The sequence below is a fragment of the Mya arenaria genome, chromosome 4, assembly GCF_026914265.1.
Source record: "Mya arenaria isolate MELC-2E11 chromosome 4, ASM2691426v1".
NCBI lineage: Eukaryota > Metazoa > Mollusca > Bivalvia > Myida > Myidae > Mya > Mya arenaria.
In genome coordinates, this window is record NC_069125.1 from 69,530,003 (window position 1) to 69,546,957 (window position 16,955).

The window sequence follows — 16,955 nt, forward strand, 5'->3', positions numbered from 1 at the left end:
GGCTTACCAGGGACAAATTTCCAACTACACGTCTAGTCATTTTCAATATTATTAAAAGCTGAATTACTGCCAAATTAAAATATAGGTGAAACGAGCCAATGAAGACAAAATATTTAAGAAAGGAGTACAGCAGTATAGTGAGCTACTTTAGTTAGGAAAATGACTAAGATTAGGACTCGCATCTTACATGTTCTTAAAGAAAATGTTTGATAGCCACCAAGCTATTTAAACGATATTTATTTATGCGCGAGGTTGAGAAAGCAACTAAAGATTAAAACAGCAACCCCCAAAGAAGAATCACTGTCGTTTATGTATAATAGGTAAGGCAATGAACATGTTCGTTCTAAATGCAAAACACTTTTCTGTTCTGTTATTTAAATAACATTCTCTCCACGGCTTTTCTTTATAGTATGAATGATTCAGTCTATGAGAAACTCGCATTGATGACAATCCATACCGCTTTCTTATATCCATTGAACCAGTTTCTGTACGACGTTAATCAGGTGCTTTATTAATCTCGTCATGTATTATAAATATCTAAAAGTGTATTGTCATGTTAAGATCTTTTGTTTTTTGAAAGAGCAGAGATCGATCGCGAAATATGAAAATAAGGTCCTGTAATTGTAATGAGTGGAACGTCCTCACTCTCATTGATGTTAACGATTGTGCATTCAGTTGTTAAACATAAAACATATCTTATAGCCTTTAATGGCGTTTATCCCAACACTAATTTGTCAAATATCCTAATCTATATGTTATTTTTTTCTTTTGTGACGTTACACATTTAAGTACATGTTAGGTATTGAACCTTTCGCATTCACAGGGTCTGCGTTAATGTTATGTCTTCAGGGATTTTCTCGGTTGTTTTCCATTGTATAATAATATAATGGCTTGTCCATACATTATCTCCAGCATCGTATTATCAGCCCTATGTTCAGTTCAGGCTTCCAATACGTGTTTGGATTTAACGGTTGCAATTTGTTTCCCCGCTTGCAGTGTGTTCTGCGATAAAATAGGGAAACAAAACAGTTTGCTAACGTGAGAGGTTGTTAGACTTTATTGGACTCAGGACAGGTGTCTGTTCAAAACAATGTACAATAGTTGCATTACGTAAGCAAGCACCGGAGCTTACTTCATCGTTCATCAAAGCTATTTTCATTTAGTTTTGAAGTATTGACAATGAAATGTCATTATAACCTTTTGGCAGAATGTTTAATCGCCTTTGGGCATAATGTATTATCGCCTTTGGGCAGAATGTATTATCGCCTTTTAGCAGAATGTATTATCGCCTTTGGGCAGAATGTATGATTTCTTTTGGGCAGAATGTATAATCGCCTTTGGGCATTATGTGTTATCGCCTTTGGGCAGCTTTTAGTATCGCGCTATACTCTTAAGAGTGCATTTTAACCTTTAACTCAAGGTGCATTCTGGTAGATCGTCTGCATTAAATGGGGCGAAACAAAATCTGATTGATTTCATCAATTCTTTCGCATGTTCTTAATTCTTAGTTTATGCTTTGTTAGGGCGTGTTTGTTGGTAACAAAATAGTTTTGGTTTTATATTGGTTTCACGAACTGTGTATTTCTTGTGACAATTTTGAATTAAATGAAAACCAGTTTTATCGTTTGTTTAACGAAAAACGAATCTTGATTTTAAAACTATCGAAACCCCCTACGTAGGCAGTATCGTTCTATCTGAAAACTAGCACACTTTCAAAAGCCAAAAATGGCGGACATGATCCAACAAGTGTGATAAAACAATATTAAGTTTAAACAGGCAAACGACCTTCTGTTGTATCCTTGTTTTGAAGAAATGTAGTGAGAAATGGCTACATGCAGACGAAATGGCTACATGCAGAAGCTCCATCATATTGATTAAGCTGTACATAAAACCATTCATTTGTTACTTCAAGCAACTCTTTTGAGACAGGTCTTCAAACCGCCGAACTAAAACTTGTTTGGTATAAACGAAAACGCCCTCAAACAATGCAGATAGTATACGACACGGTAGAACAAGCTGTAAACGGTCGGCAGAATTTACTATAAAATGTAACATAAATGTACTCAGTTGTCGAATTTATGTATTCAACGAGACAACACCATCATTGCGAATTCGATGCTTTATTACTAATATTTGACTTCAACATATTTACAAAAGAAAATCAAGTCGTTGTCCTTGAAACAATCCGGTCTGCAACAAAAAGGAAACAATTGATACCGCATATTATTTATATATTATCATTACTTCCAGCAAAACAAACGTAGTTAGTATCTCAAAGGAGCATTTCAATGTTTCCCTATGCTGTTAACATATTTTAACAGGCTTATTTAAGAAAAACGCCAAAGCAACAATGATATTACAGCACGTCACACATTATGGTCTCAGATCCATCTGAAATCTGACATAAAGGAATAATGTTTTACTTGTATGTGTATGATTTCGACCATATATGTATATATATATATATATATTACCTTGTCGCTAGGAGCTTAGTGCCACCTCCTTCTGCAGCAGAGCACAAGTTTACAGCCCTTCCTGCACCATGGGCAACGACCAACAAACTTCTGTTTCCAGCTGCACCTCTTTCGGCATTTGCAGTAAGCTCCTGTGAGTATCAAGTGCATCACCATTTTTAAATATATGAGTTGATCGTACATATTTGTTGAACGTAGTATCGAGTATTGTATTTAATTAGAAGTACGTCGCTGATCTCAATACTTCACTCGATAACTCCAACATTGAACTGCATCATTGATTTCTTTTATGCATGTCTTTCGTATTTTTGTGCGAATTTGCCTTTTACAACCTTTCTTAACACTAATAAATTCGAAAAACGTTTGTTTTCAAATTGAAAAAAAATAATTTGCTGATATCAAAAAGGATGTGATAAAAGCCCTTACTTATCCGCCATACATCCAAGGTCACCTTGGTTTTGACATTTTACATACTGCTATTTGCTTGATAATATTAGTCTTGAGGTTAAAATGCCTTGTTTGAGATGACATGTAACCTACCTATGTTAAATACTGAAATCATGTCGGCGTGTTTTTTAAAAGAAAGATGAATAATATGTATATGAAAATGTATATTGTAAGGAAAAGCTTTTGAAGTTTGGCTACTTGACCGTAAGTTCTTAATCAACAGTTGTTCTGTATAATGGAATCAACATACCCGTACGAAATCCACCATATCCACCGCCGCCATATCCACCGCCACCATATCCACCGCCTCCGTAACCTCCCATTCCAAAACCACTTCCATATCCGCCTCCATAACCACCACCTCCAGAGCCACCGTAGCCTCCGCCACCGTAACCGCCAATCCCGCCCATGTAACCTCCATAGCCACCGTAGCCTCCGCCACCATATCCACCGCCTCCGTAACCACCCATTCCAATACCACTTCCATATCCGCCTCCATAACCACCACCTCCATAGCCACCGTAGCCTCCGCCACCGTAGCCGCCTCCGCCAATGCCGCTCATGTAACCTCCATAGCCGCCGGAACCGATTCCGCCACCGTAACCGCCAATGCCGCCCATGCCACCTCCATAGCCGCCGGAGCCCATTCCGCCACCGTAACCGCCCCCGCCCATGAAACCTCCATAGCCGCCGGAGCCCATTCCACCACCGTAACCGCCCCCGCCCATGTAACCGCCTGATTATAAAACAACTTTGAGTTGAAAATTGTCGTTAGGTGTAATGCGTTACTTTTAATTTTACTCTATACTGATTCTCAATGCTGCCTTAAAGTTGGAAATTCTGTACCTCAACTTTTGCTTAAAACCATACATGGTTTAGTTTTTTTTATCCGAGTTTATATGCTGTATTTCTGGTACTTATTAAAGTGTTAACGTACATACGTTTTAACTAAAATATGTTTCAATGATGTAACAAAATGGCTTGTCAACACTTCATTCATGAAACGAACAATGTTTTTGACTAACGTACCTATTCCATAGCTGCGTCCATAATATCCAGGAGTCGCCTCGCTTACTGCAAATAATCCGATGTGTTGAAATGTATAAAGTAAAATAATCCATGCGCCACCAATGAGCTACCTTTTGAAATAAGGCAAAAAATGAATGCCTGAAAATGATCTCAGTATATAACAAATAATTATGTATAAAAAACACTTAATTTTATTTGACTTTGAAATATTTCTGCCTAGTAAACGATTAAATTAAGAAAGAAAACCCTACATACCGAATGCGGCGATTGCCAGGCCCAGGATTGCGGTGATAAGAAACTTCATCGTGACGTCGTCGGTGTACGGCCCCACTCAATGCTGCTGTAACATTCCGACTCCTTTTATACCTTTCCTTAACCAACACTGCAAGTCATCCGATCAATCATGTCAGGTTTTAGATGACTACCTTTTACAGTTCATATGTTTTCTTTATCATAAAAGAAAGGAATTGAATGTTTTGGTGATTACATGTTTGATATAAAGGTACTTGTTATGCAAAAAAGGATATTGTGCATTCAGCAGCAGTTGGTTTATCACTATGTTTTTTGCTGGAACCATTTTCACTTTTACGTGTTAATACATCGTTTTCATTTTCATTACATAGCAAGAATAAAAACAATCATTATGTCGGTAAATTATTACAGCTGTTTTTTGTCTTCTTTTAAGATTTCATTTTAACTGTTCCTATCGTGTCCATCAAACGAGGCACTTTTGGGTATGATAATACAAAATAATAGCTATCTTTAAGAAAGATAAACGGCGATCAATTTTTAAACAATGTCATAAAGCGTGTATGTGAAAGCAGTATGAATTTGTTAAATTTTTAAATATAAAAAGTACTTATGTCTTTTTTAACAAATGTCTTACTCAATAGTATGGCAGAGACTATTATTTGCTAAATATGTGCATAACTACTGGGGCAGGGTTTGTGCCATGTTTCATTTTAATATATAATACCATTAATAGTTGAAGCAAATTATTTCGCACAATTACAAAGGTCCGTGACTACATGTACGAACACATCAAGGCAATGGCATTGATCAATTCTTCTTCTTCTTTTTCTTTTTCTTCTTCTTCTTCTTCTTCTTCTTCTTCTTCTTCTTCTTCTTCTTCTTCTTCTTCTTCTTCTTCTTCTTCTTCTTCTTCTTCTAGTCAATGCCAGCTCATGCAAAATATAGAAACTCCCGGATCGTCGTACGTCCGTTCATGCAACATCTTCGCTTTGTTTACAAAAAACATGAATTTATTCGATTTTGTCTGGGAGTTTTTCCTGAATTTGATTGGTTTATAGTTAAATCGGCGGGCCCACAACAGGCACTAATAAGACGAATTTTGATATAAAATTTTCTGTATACTTGCTTCTAATTGCACTCCTTATAAAACAAGAGCCGTCGTAAGACAGCGCGCTCGACTACGCCGCTTTGACTTAGAATACAATAACGATGTAATAATACCAAGTTTGGTCTCTATGTCAAACCTAACTAAAATTATTCGATACATAAGGTGACTTTGATGCTGCCCTCCCACCAGCCTGCCCAAACAATGACGCAAGTCATTCAAATAACTTGATTTCCCATTCTGAAAATGTGGTTAAGAATATACAAATATGCCTTTCAAAGGAAATTAAAAAGATAAAATCAAGGGCCATAATTTGTATTTAGGCTTAAAACGTAGTTATGTTTCTTGTTGTAAGATGGTCGTTAATAATTTTGAATTTTATTAAGTGCATTTAATAAACGGTATATAAGTGTTTTTATTAAAATCCCAACTTGCCCTTAACGTTTACTTGCCTAAAACTTTAACCTAAGTCAATCAGGGGCCATAACTTGTATTAAGAATATGGAGTTATGTAACCTCATTGAGTGATGGTCCTGAACAATTGTGTGAAGTATTAATACAATTGAATGAAGGGTATAGAAGTTATTAAACAATATCCCAACCTGCCCTAAAACTTTAACCTAAGTTCCATAGTCAATCAGGGGCCATAATTTGTATAAAAGATAATATGGAGTTATCTAGCCTCATTATGTGATGGCTCTGAACATCTGTGTGAAGTATTAAGTCAATTGAATGAATGGTATTGGAGTTTTAAGTGAAAATCCCAACTTGCCCTAAAACTTTAACCTAAGTCAATCAGGGGCCATAACTTGTATTTAGGATAATATGTAGTTATGTAACCTCATTGTGTGACTAGACACCAGATGGTCCCTAAATCGGCAAACTCAGTATTTACTCAAAACAAGCCTAGAATTATCAATACGAGCTAATAGCGGTCTATAAAACATCATTTTACATAAGCATTTTAGCAACTCCCTGTGATTTTCAGCAATGTAATTGATTTCTATCACATTTGGCAAGATCATATAATTATTGAGATGTATTTTGTAATTATAACCAACACACTTTGAAGGTTATGATAATGTTAAAAGGGACTGGTTATATCACACGAATTACGATAAATGAGTTATAGTTGATCGTTGTTGCTATGGTAACCATTTTGTCTATATAATCATCTTAACTTCATAGATATTATGATAATTGTAAACTGATTATTTTAGTTAAATCAATTTTCATATAATTGAATTGAAAGTTTTTTGTTGTTTTTTTATTATTCAATATTGACAAATATTATACAGCTTAGCACATTGCAAACATATATGTATATATACATATCATTGAGACATTTATATAGCGTACTTGTTATTTGTATAACAAAATATTTGTTTTTTAAGTATTGGTGTATGAGTGATATCACATGCAAAAACATATTGTCCAAAAAGGTCTATATAGGTGGCTGCCAATGCAGGTAGCAGTTTTTTAATCTTTCAATATTTAAGTGTTTAAACAAAAAAGAGTGAGAACATAATAATGGAGGAGGGTTTGACTGATAGAAAGGATAGAATGAATAGAATAGAAATAGAAATAGAATAGATAGGAGGTATTTATGCATTTAAGTTGTTATTCTTCAAGTTTATTTTGTTATTGACTAGAGCTGTTTCGCTCTCTATTTTTTCTCTAAGTTTTACATAATTCAAAAAGGATGTAAAGGTTGGTATAGTGTTTCTGTTTTTCATGCTAAGTATAAAAAAAACTTCATTAGCAGTATTAAAAAGTTTATTATTGTCTTATGTTGTAATTGTTCAAAGATGCCAAAGCTTATGGTTTTTAAGTTTAAATTGATCAAGTTTGGATTATGATCAATTATTCTTTTTACTTGAGACCACAGATTTTGTGTAATTCTACATTCCAAGAATAAATGTTCCTGTGTTTCGATGTATTCCCCGCAAAAGTCACATAAACTTGAATTTGAGATTCCACACTTGTATAAGAATTTGTTTGTATGTATAATTCTGTTTATAAGTTTGTATTGAAAACTTCTCAGGGTAACATCATTGGTGCATCTGTAGTAAGATGTGTAGATTAATTTCCATAAAGTGTTATCTATATGTTCATCTGGTATGACCCGTTTCCATTTTTCATCTATTTGGCTGGAAGTTTCTTTATAAAACTGGATTGAGTATAGCAATGTGTTTGGTTTTACTTTGCTTGTTTCGATTTTGTGTTTTAGCGTGTCTTGAGAGTCGTTTATTGGCATGGCAGCTCTCATTTGATCTTTCATTGACTGTGGCAAACAGGCTATCGATTGATAATATTTTAGGTAATCGTTATTTTTTATATTGTATGAATATTTAATATCTACAAATTTGTAAAAGTCTTTTGAACGATAATCAAATATGTGTTGTATGAATTGTACACCTTTATCATACCAATCTCCGTAATAAAAGGTGCTACCGTTGTTAATAATGTGTTTCTTGTTCCAAATTATGATTTTATTTGTCGTTATCTTTGGGTATAACTGATTTACTTCTGTCCAGGAATGAAAGATGTCAAATAAGAACTTATTTCCACAATAAATTTTGTTAATCAAGGTGTCGTTTAAATTACACTCAAAAACAAGGTTTCCACCGTATTTGTCAATAAGGTTTGAATAAAATGTTTTGTATTGGCTTTTGTTAGAGCGGTCTAATATTCTCTTAACCCAAGACGCTTTAATTGAATTAACAAGTTTATATATGTCAGGTACTTTCTGACCTCCATGTTCGTATTCTTGTATAAGTAAATTTCGTTTTATTTTATCAGGTTTGTGATCCCATATAAAGTTAAATATATCTTTGTTTATATCGTCAAGGATATGTTTTTGCGGGTTTGGTAGAACAGTTAATGGATATATAATTTTTGGCAGTGCAAATGTTTTTATAACTGTCACCTTGCCAAGAAGAGTGAGTTTTCTGTGATGCCAACTTTTGAGACGATTTTTGAAATTTTGTAATTAAGGGAGAAAATTGAGGTCTAGGAAGCTATTTTCAACATTTGTGAAATTTATACCAAGTGTTTTTGCTTGGTTCGATGTCCATATGAATTTCTTTTCTGGCAAGTAAGTTAAAATCGAGTCTTGCATTTTTCCTGCTCTGAATATGATTGACTTTTTAGTGTTCGGTTTAAACCAGATATATGTCCCAACTCATCTATTGTATTGACTAGAGCGGTAAAAGATTTTTCGGTACCCTCATTTTTTTTTATAAGTCGCGTCATCGGCAAACAGTGATTGTTTGATCTCAATATTGTATATATGTAGGCTAACAATGTCCGTTTTGTTCTGTATAGCGTTGGAGAGTATATCGATACAAATAATAAATATATAAGAAGAGAATGGGCAACCTTGTCGTACTTCTCTTTCAATTTTCATCTCCTCAGAAAAATATCCATTGTTGATGATTATACTACTGATATCATTATAAAACAGTTAAACCCATTTAATCAATTCCGCACCAAAATTAAAATGACGTAAACAGTTTAACATGAACGAATGTTCTAGGCTATTGAAGGCCTTCCCAAAGTCAGCAAAAAATAAAATTCCTGGTGTGTTTGTTTTGTTTAAGTAAGATATACATTCATCTATCAGTCTAACGTTTTCTTCTATATATCTAGATTTTATGAAACCAGTTTCGAAGGGGCTTATTATTGATGGAAGTATACATTTTATTCTGTTCGCTATGGCTTTTGTGGCAACTTTGTAGTCTACATTCAATAAGCTGATCGTCTCCAGTTAGATAAACAATCTGAGTCTTTACCAGGTTTTGGAATGAGAGGAATAATACCTTGTTTTCGGAGTAGAGATAAATGTCCTGATGTAAACGACGTATTCAATGAGTTTGTGTAGTGGTGTTTTAAGTTGTTCCAAAATGTTACATAAAACTCACTTAAAATCCGTCTGATCCTGGACTTTTGTTGTTTTTCATTTCGTTAAGTGCTTTAAAACATTCATGTTCTGTTAAGAGGCCTTCACATGATAACATTTGTTCGTTGTTTAATTTGGTTGTTGAGTAGTCTAATAAAGATGAATCAGGTCTAAAAAGGGTGTTTTTCTTGTATAAATTAGAATACATGGTGTAAAATTTGTATTGTTCATTAACTATTTCCTTTTGACATATTGTAATTTTATTATTAATGTTAAGTTTATGCATTGTTTTCATTTCTGCTCTTCTCGTTTCGAGGTTTGAAAAGTATGCTGTATTTTTTTCATTGTTTTCTATATGAACAGCTTTTGATCTAAGAAATGAACCATTGACACGTTTTGATATCATTTCGTTAAGCTCAGCTTTTAATGACGATATTTGTTCTGTTATTTCATCAACATTTATATTTTGTAATTCCAGTTTTATTTCGAGTTTTGCGATGCTGTCAATTATTTCTTTTTCTTTTGCATTTGTAGTTTTTTTTAGTTTTGATGAATATGTTATCGTAGTGTTTCTGATATTTCATTTTAATATGTCCCATAAAGTTACTGGGTTTGCGTCTTCATTTGTATTCAAAGTATCTGTGATTGTATTTTCAATTATTTCTTTGTAGTCAGGCATGAACAGTAAGCTATTGTTTAATTTAAAATATCCTGGTCCACGTTTGTTTTCAATTGTATGCCATGTATCAATTAAATTATAAGTTTCGTTCCTACTTGCAATAAAAGTCCGACATCGATTATGTCTATTTTGCTTGTTGTTCTTCTTATCTAATCTTGCATCAATAGTGGTGTTAAAATCGCCACCTATTATAATGCGTTTGTCAGAGTTATTATGTATAAATTCTTGCAGACTTTTGAAAATTTTATATCGTCTGTATTTGGTCCATATATATTAATAATGATATACTCTTTAGAGTTGATTGAGAGTTCAATTGCCAATATTCTTCCTGTTTTGAGTTTGATATGTTTTAATTTCACCAAAAGTATAGTTTGGATGAATAAGAATTCCAACACCTTCACTGTTTGTCGAGACACCAATAAAAACAAACACTTTTCCATTCTTTTTCCCACTGTTCCTTGTATTTATCATGAAAATGTACTTCTTATAAAAAATAGAACGTCGCATTTGTTCTTTTAACCAATGGAAAATTTGCACCCTTTTTTCTTTATTACCTTGTCCTCTGACATTAATAGTACATATAGTGGTATCCATATTGAGATGGTAATGATGATTGGTGCATAAATACCCCCATTTTGATTGTAGAGTAGATAACGTTTTTACTTAAAGATAAATAATTGACTGATCTGAATTGCATGTGTAACTGCAAGATATCTATACTAAGCGGAGTTAATCTATATCGAAATATCTTTTTTAAAAAGGGAAATAAGTACTCTGTAAATATCTAAGTTTTGGGTTTACGTTATGTAATGGTTTGCGTCATTTACCTAGAAAACGCTTTTGTTTTTGTTGTTCGATTAATTATCAAAAAGTAACATATATTTTAGGTAAGATCATCTAAGTTTAGATTAATGCAAACATGATTGTTTAACAAGTTAGTACAATTACATTTCATTTGACATATTAACATCATTATACACAATGTTGTCTTAGCGAATCTAATTCACATCAATGTTAGCATACAACTTAAGTGTGGTTTTACATCTATGATATGTACATAAAATACCCTGATTTCCAAAAAGTTACATATACAATCAATGCAAGAGAGGGTTATACAGATGCGAGTAATGATAGTATATCTCACAATATATGCTAAAACAATTTTGTATTTTCTTCAAAAGGAAATGAATTGTTACACTATTATTAAAATATCCCGTGAAAGTTTGCCTTGCACCAAAGTAATGCCTTGTTTTAAACTTGAAGATAAAATGTTAAATGATCTATTTTATCATTTGTACATGTTTGACATATTTGAAGTTTCTGCTATTCCTTTATTTACTAATATATGTTTGAGATGCTTGAAACACAGTTGATAACCAAGCCTTAGTCTAAGGGACATGAACCTATACGCAATTTAACATTTATTTAATAAAACAAAATAATGACTAAAAACTGCATTTACATGAAAACAACACCATTATTTTAATTTTATTTTAAAGAAACGGTTGCCATGGCAACCATATTTGAAATATATTGTCACGAGAAGGCTACAAGTTTAACTAACCATTTTCAGTTTAATATACTAACATCGCATTTATGTGAACGTTTGCCTTTCACCAAGTGATGCCTTCTTTCAAAAGTGGAAATGAATTGTTAATTGATCTTTTATATCATCAGTATGTGTAAAACACGCTTGATGTCTCCTTAACTCCTATATCAACTAGTACAAAATGTATATAAGTTCTATGCTTAATCATTAAGAATTTCAATTTTCGTGGGTTTTCAAAGTGCCGACTATTGTAGCTTATCCGATACACACTCCCTGCGTCCGATTTTGCGTCGACAATGCATCAGCCAATGAGGTTGTATTCCAAGTCAGATTTGATGATCTGAAGGAGTACCTTAATGCTTACGAAGGGCTCGTTTGCTACGCTCACTTAGCCCATTCTTAATCATTAAGATTTTACTGATGCCATCTACCTATTACATTAAAACAAAGAAACGATTTGAGCATGAGAGAATTCTACCTCACACTCTCTTGCAGCGGGTTTAATTTGCATGCCGAATAGATTATTTCATTGTAATGAAATGGTATCATTTTATCCTTTAAATCAATCAAACATTTCCTAGAAAATACAAATTAAACGTTTTAATAAATGTGTTTTTCACACATGAATATTCAATGTTAAACACTTTTGGATCTTCAGAAAGTAAATGTCAATAGGTTTTTACTTCATGATAAAGCACATTTCATATCGTCTTGGTACCAGCCCGTCATCCTAGCTATGATCTAGGGATGATATAGTGTCTCGGGGTAATAATGGTGATATGGTATTTGCCATAAAATAATCAATGCATTGTATACTTAAGTGCATCTTATTGTATATATCCAGCAAATCAAAAGGCTTTAGTACTTCCCATTATTAAAGATTTTACCATCATATTATTTACAATACAATGTTGATGCATTATTAAGAACTAATTGATACACCTCTCAAATATTTGTTAGTGATGCATCATTTGTGTCGCGACACCATCGACATCGTAGCTTTGCTGTTGTTACTAGTGTTGGGAATCGGTTGCAATTTTACTATCGATGATCGGTTCCACTCAATTAACCGATTATCGTCAGTACAATCGGTTTTTAAAATACTAGATAGTACCTGAGTTGTTGTTTTATTCATGTACAGTATTAAACTCTTAATCATTATATGCATATACCTTATGTCTATGATTGAAGTTATAAAGTGCTGTTGTATAAAAAATAGTTCATTTTCTTGCTCATTGTGGCTTTCATCAGCCTTTTTGTTAAAGATAACATCTGAACAATTACTAATTTTTTTTCGATAATCGATTATAGGTTAATACTATCGATTGTCGCCGATTTCAGGCCAAACCAATCGATTTTCGTTTATAATCGATCATCATAACATCACTAGTTGCTACACTATCTTCTCAAATATGCCCATTTATGGTGCTGTGATAGGAACATGTAATGGTTAAATCTTAACGGCTTCCGTGTAATGCATAAATATTTCATGGGCTTATCCACAAACACGGAAATTACCAATTCAAGAATCGAATCCTAATTTCTCAAAACAGTTAAGCTTAGGTATATTTTCCATTCAGATAAATATTAACATAACCATGAATTTACCAAAAAAAGTCATTTATCGTTGTTTATACCTTAAATAGTGTTTCACTGGCCGTTCCAAGGCGGTAATCCCATCATTTATCGGTAAAGCTATTTTGATGAGTTAGTTGTCTGTTGTTGGTGTTCCTATATGTGTATGTAATGTTAATACGTTTGTGTTTCTAGTTCATTGTCGTTTGAGTCATTACCTTGTGCCTCTTAAAATGTATTGACACTTTTGAACAATCTTTATTATATGTCTTTAATCTTAGCAAGTGTTTCGAAACAAAAATGATAACATCACAGGATTTCTGATTCTATAAAGTGATCGCACGTTTGGATCGTTGCTAACAAATCCAAAGATCCTTTAATGAAACGAGGGCCTACCAGGGACGATATTCATACTACACCTCTAGACATTTTCAACTTTATTAAAAATAAATTTTGCCAAATTAAAATATTAGGTGTAACGAGCCAATGAAAACAAAGTATTTAAGAAAGGAGTACAGCAGTAAAGTGAGCTACTTTAGTTAAGAAAATAACTTAGGTTAGGACTCGCATTTTACATGTTCCTAAAGAAAATGTTATGATAGCCGCCAAGCTATTTAAACGATACTTATTTATTGGCGAGGCTGAAGAGGCAACTGAAGATTGAAACAGCAACTCCCAAAGAAGAATCACTGTCGTTTATGTATAACAGATAAGGCAATGAACATGTTTATTCTTAATGCAAAACACATTTCTGTTATGTTATTTGGATAACATTCTCTCCACGGCTTTTCTTTTTAGTATGAATGATTCAGTCTATGAGAAACTCGGATTGATGACAAACTAAACCGCTTTCTTATATACATTGAAAAACTTTTTGTACGAGGCTAATTAGGTGCTTCAATAATCTCGTCATGGATGGTAAATATCGAAAAGTGTACAGTCATGTTACGATTGTTTGTGTTTGAAAGAGCAGAGATCGATTGCGAAACATAAGGTCCTGTAATTGTAATGAGTGGAACGACTTCACTCTCATTGATGTTAACGATTGTGCATTCAGTTGTTAAACATAAAGCATATCTTATAGCCTTTAATGGCGTATATCCCACCACTAATTTGTCAAATATTCTAATCTATATGTTATTTTTTTCTTTTGTGACGTTACACTTTTTCGTAAAGTGCATGTTAAGTATTGAACCTTTCGCCTTTACTGGGTTGGCGTTAATGTTATGTCTTAAGGGATTTTCTAGGGTTTTTTCAATTGTATATTAATATAATGCCGTGTCAATACATTTTCTCCAGCATCGTATTATCAGCCCTGTGTTCAGTTCAGGCTTACAATAGGTGTTTGCAGTTACCGTTAGCAATTTGGTTCCCCGCTTGCAGTGTGTGCTGCGATAAAATGGGGAAACAAAGTAAAACAGTTTGCTAACATGAGAGGTTGTTAGACTTTATTGGACTCAGGACAGGTGTCATTATAAGCTTTGGGCAGAATGTATTACCGACTTTGGGCATAATGTATCATCGCCTTTGGGCATAATGTATCATCGCCTTTGGGCATAATGTATTATCGCCTTCTGGCAGAATGTATTATCGCCTTTGGGCATTATGTGTTATCGCGCTGCACTCTTAAGAGTGCATTCTGGTAGATCGTCTGCATTAAGTGGCGCGAAATAAATTATTGACTTCATCAATTCTTACGCGCGTTCTTAATGCTAAATTTATGTTTTCTTAGGGCGTGTTTTTTGGTAACAAAATATATTTGGTTTTATATTGGTTTCACGAACTGTGTATTTCTTGTAATAATTTTAAATTAAATGAAAACCAGTTTATCGTTTGTTTAACGAAAAACGAATGTTGATTTTTAAAACTTTCGAGAACCCCTCCGTAGGCAGTTTTGTCGGTTTGTTCTATCCGAAAACTAGTCCACTTTCAAAAGCCACAACACAACATGGCGGACATGATCCAACAATTGTGATAAAACAATATTCAGTTAAAACAGACAAACGACCTGCTGTGGTATCATTGTTTTGAAGAAATTTAGTGAGAAATGGCTACATGCAGAAGCTCCATCATATTGATAAACTTTTACATAAAAACAAGTTTGGTATAAACGAAAACGCCCTAAGACAATGCAGATAGTATACTACACGGTAGAACAAGCTATAAACGGTCGGCAGAATATATTTTAACACACCATCATTGCGAATTCGATGCTTTATTATTAATATTTGACTTCAACATATTTACAAAAGAAAATCGAGTCGTTGTCCTTGAAACAATCCGGTCTGCAACAAAAAGGGAAACAATAGATATCGCATGTTATTTATATGTTCTCATAACTTCTAACAAAACAAACGTAATTCGTATCTCCACGGAGCATTTCAATGTTACCCTATATTGTGAACATATTTTTAACAGGCTTATTTAAGAAAAACGCCAAAGCAACAATGATATTGCAGCACGTAACACAGTATCGTCTGAGATCCATCTGAAAGCTGTTAACTTATCATCATTTTCATTTTTCTGACATAGAAAATGTATTACTTGTTTGGGTATGATTTCGACCGTATATATATATTACCATGTCGCTAGGAGCTTAGTGCCACCTCCTTCTGCAGCAGAGCACAAGTTTACAGCCCTTCTTGCATCATGGGCAACGACCAACAAACTTCTGTTTCCAGCTGCACCACTTTCGACATTTGCAGTAAGCTCCTGTTGCATGTCGAGTTAGTACATTACTATTCGTTTAAATATATGTGTTGATCGTACATATTTGTTGAACGTAGTATCGAGTATTGTATTAAATTAGAAGTATGTCGCTGATCTCAATACTTCTTCACTCGATAACTCAAACATTGAACTGCATTATTGATTTCTTTTATGCATGTCTTTCGTATTTATGTGCGAATTTGCCTTTTACAACCTTTCTTAACACTAATAAATTCGAAAAACGGTTGTTTCCAAAATTGAAAAAGAATAATTTGGTGAAAAAAGGATGTGATAAAAGCCCTTACCGCAAGTCATCTGATCAATCATGCAAGGTATTAGATAATTCCGTTTTGCAATTGATATGGGTTTTTTATCACAAAAGAAAGGAATTGAATGTCAAGTCGTCTAACGATTAGTTTTGGTTATGTTTGATATAAAGATACTTGTTATGCAAAAATAAATAAAGTGCATGCAGAAGCATATGGTTAATCACTATGTTTATTGCTGGGACCATTATAATCACTTTACCGTGTTAATACATCGTTTTTATTACCATTACCTTGCAAGAATAAAAACAATCATTATGTCGGTACATTATTACAGCTGTTTTTGTCTTCTTTTTATATTTCATTTTAACTGTTCCTATCGTGTCCATCAAACGAGGCACTTTTGGTTATGATGAGAGCAGTATGAATTTTGTTTCATTTAGATGTAAAAAGTACTAATGTTTTTTTAACAAATGTCTTACTCAACAGTATGGCAAGGATTACTATTCGCTGAACATGTACGTAATTACTGGGGCAGGGTTTGTGCCATGTTTCATTTCAATAATAATACCTTTTAAAGTTGAAGCAAAATATTTGCACAATTACATAGGTCCGTGATTACATGTATGAAGACATCAAGGCAATGGCAATAATAAATTATTTTTATTTTTCTTCTCCTTCTCCTCCTCCTTCTCCTCCTCCTCCTCCTCCTTCTTCTTCTTCTTCTTCTTCTTCTTCTTCTTCTTCTTCTTCTTCTTCTTCTTCTTCTTCTTCTTCTTCTTCTTCTTCTTCTTCTTCTTCTTCTTCTTCTTCGTGTTTTATAATTGACCGGATTTCCGAGACGGTTTGGGTTTTCCGAATGTCAATGCCAGCTAATGCTGAATATAGAAAGTCAAATACCCCACCCGGATCGTCTTTTGTTTACAAATAAAAAACATGTAATTATTCCATTTTGTCTGGATGGAGTAC

At 33.6% G+C, this 16,955-nt stretch overlaps 1 protein-coding gene and 1 long non-coding RNA gene across 2 annotated transcripts; both read right to left on the minus strand.

Annotated features, from left to right (window-relative positions):
• Window positions 1-2,104: 2,104 nt before the first annotated feature.
• Window positions 2,105-4,280, minus strand: LOC128231933 (acanthoscurrin-2-like). The gene is made up of 5 exons (XM_052945190.1): window positions 4,206-4,280; window positions 3,951-3,995; window positions 3,172-3,657; window positions 2,475-2,605; window positions 2,105-2,190 (listed from the first exon to the last, which is right to left on the minus strand). Exons 1-4 carry the CDS (start codon window positions 4,252-4,254, stop codon window positions 2,490-2,492), a joined length of 696 nt encoding a protein of 231 aa, XP_052801150.1. The 5' UTR covers window positions 4,255-4,280; the 3' UTR covers window positions 2,105-2,190; window positions 2,475-2,489.
• Window positions 4,281-15,210: 10,930 nt separating this feature from the next.
• Window positions 15,211-16,153, minus strand: LOC128231935 (uncharacterized). The gene is made up of 3 exons (XR_008260466.1): window positions 16,026-16,153; window positions 15,593-15,723; window positions 15,211-15,296 (listed from the first exon to the last, which is right to left on the minus strand). It is a non-coding gene; the product is annotated as an uncharacterized LOC128231935 (long non-coding RNA).
• Between the last annotated feature and the right edge of the window lie 802 nt (window positions 16,154-16,955).

Coding starts and splice junctions, on each gene's coding strand:
- LOC128231933 (XM_052945190.1), bottom strand. CDS start 4,254: ATGAAGTTTCTTATCACCGCAATCCTGGGCCTGGCAATCGCCGCATTC. Junction 3,996..4,205: donor CCTGGCAATCGCCGCATTCG/GTATGTAGGGTT, acceptor GATTATTTGCAG/TAAGCGAGGCGACTCCTGGA. Junction 3,658..3,950: donor TGGACGCAGCTATGGAATAG/GTACGTTAGTCA, acceptor TTTTATAATCAG/GCGGTTACATGGGCGGGGGC.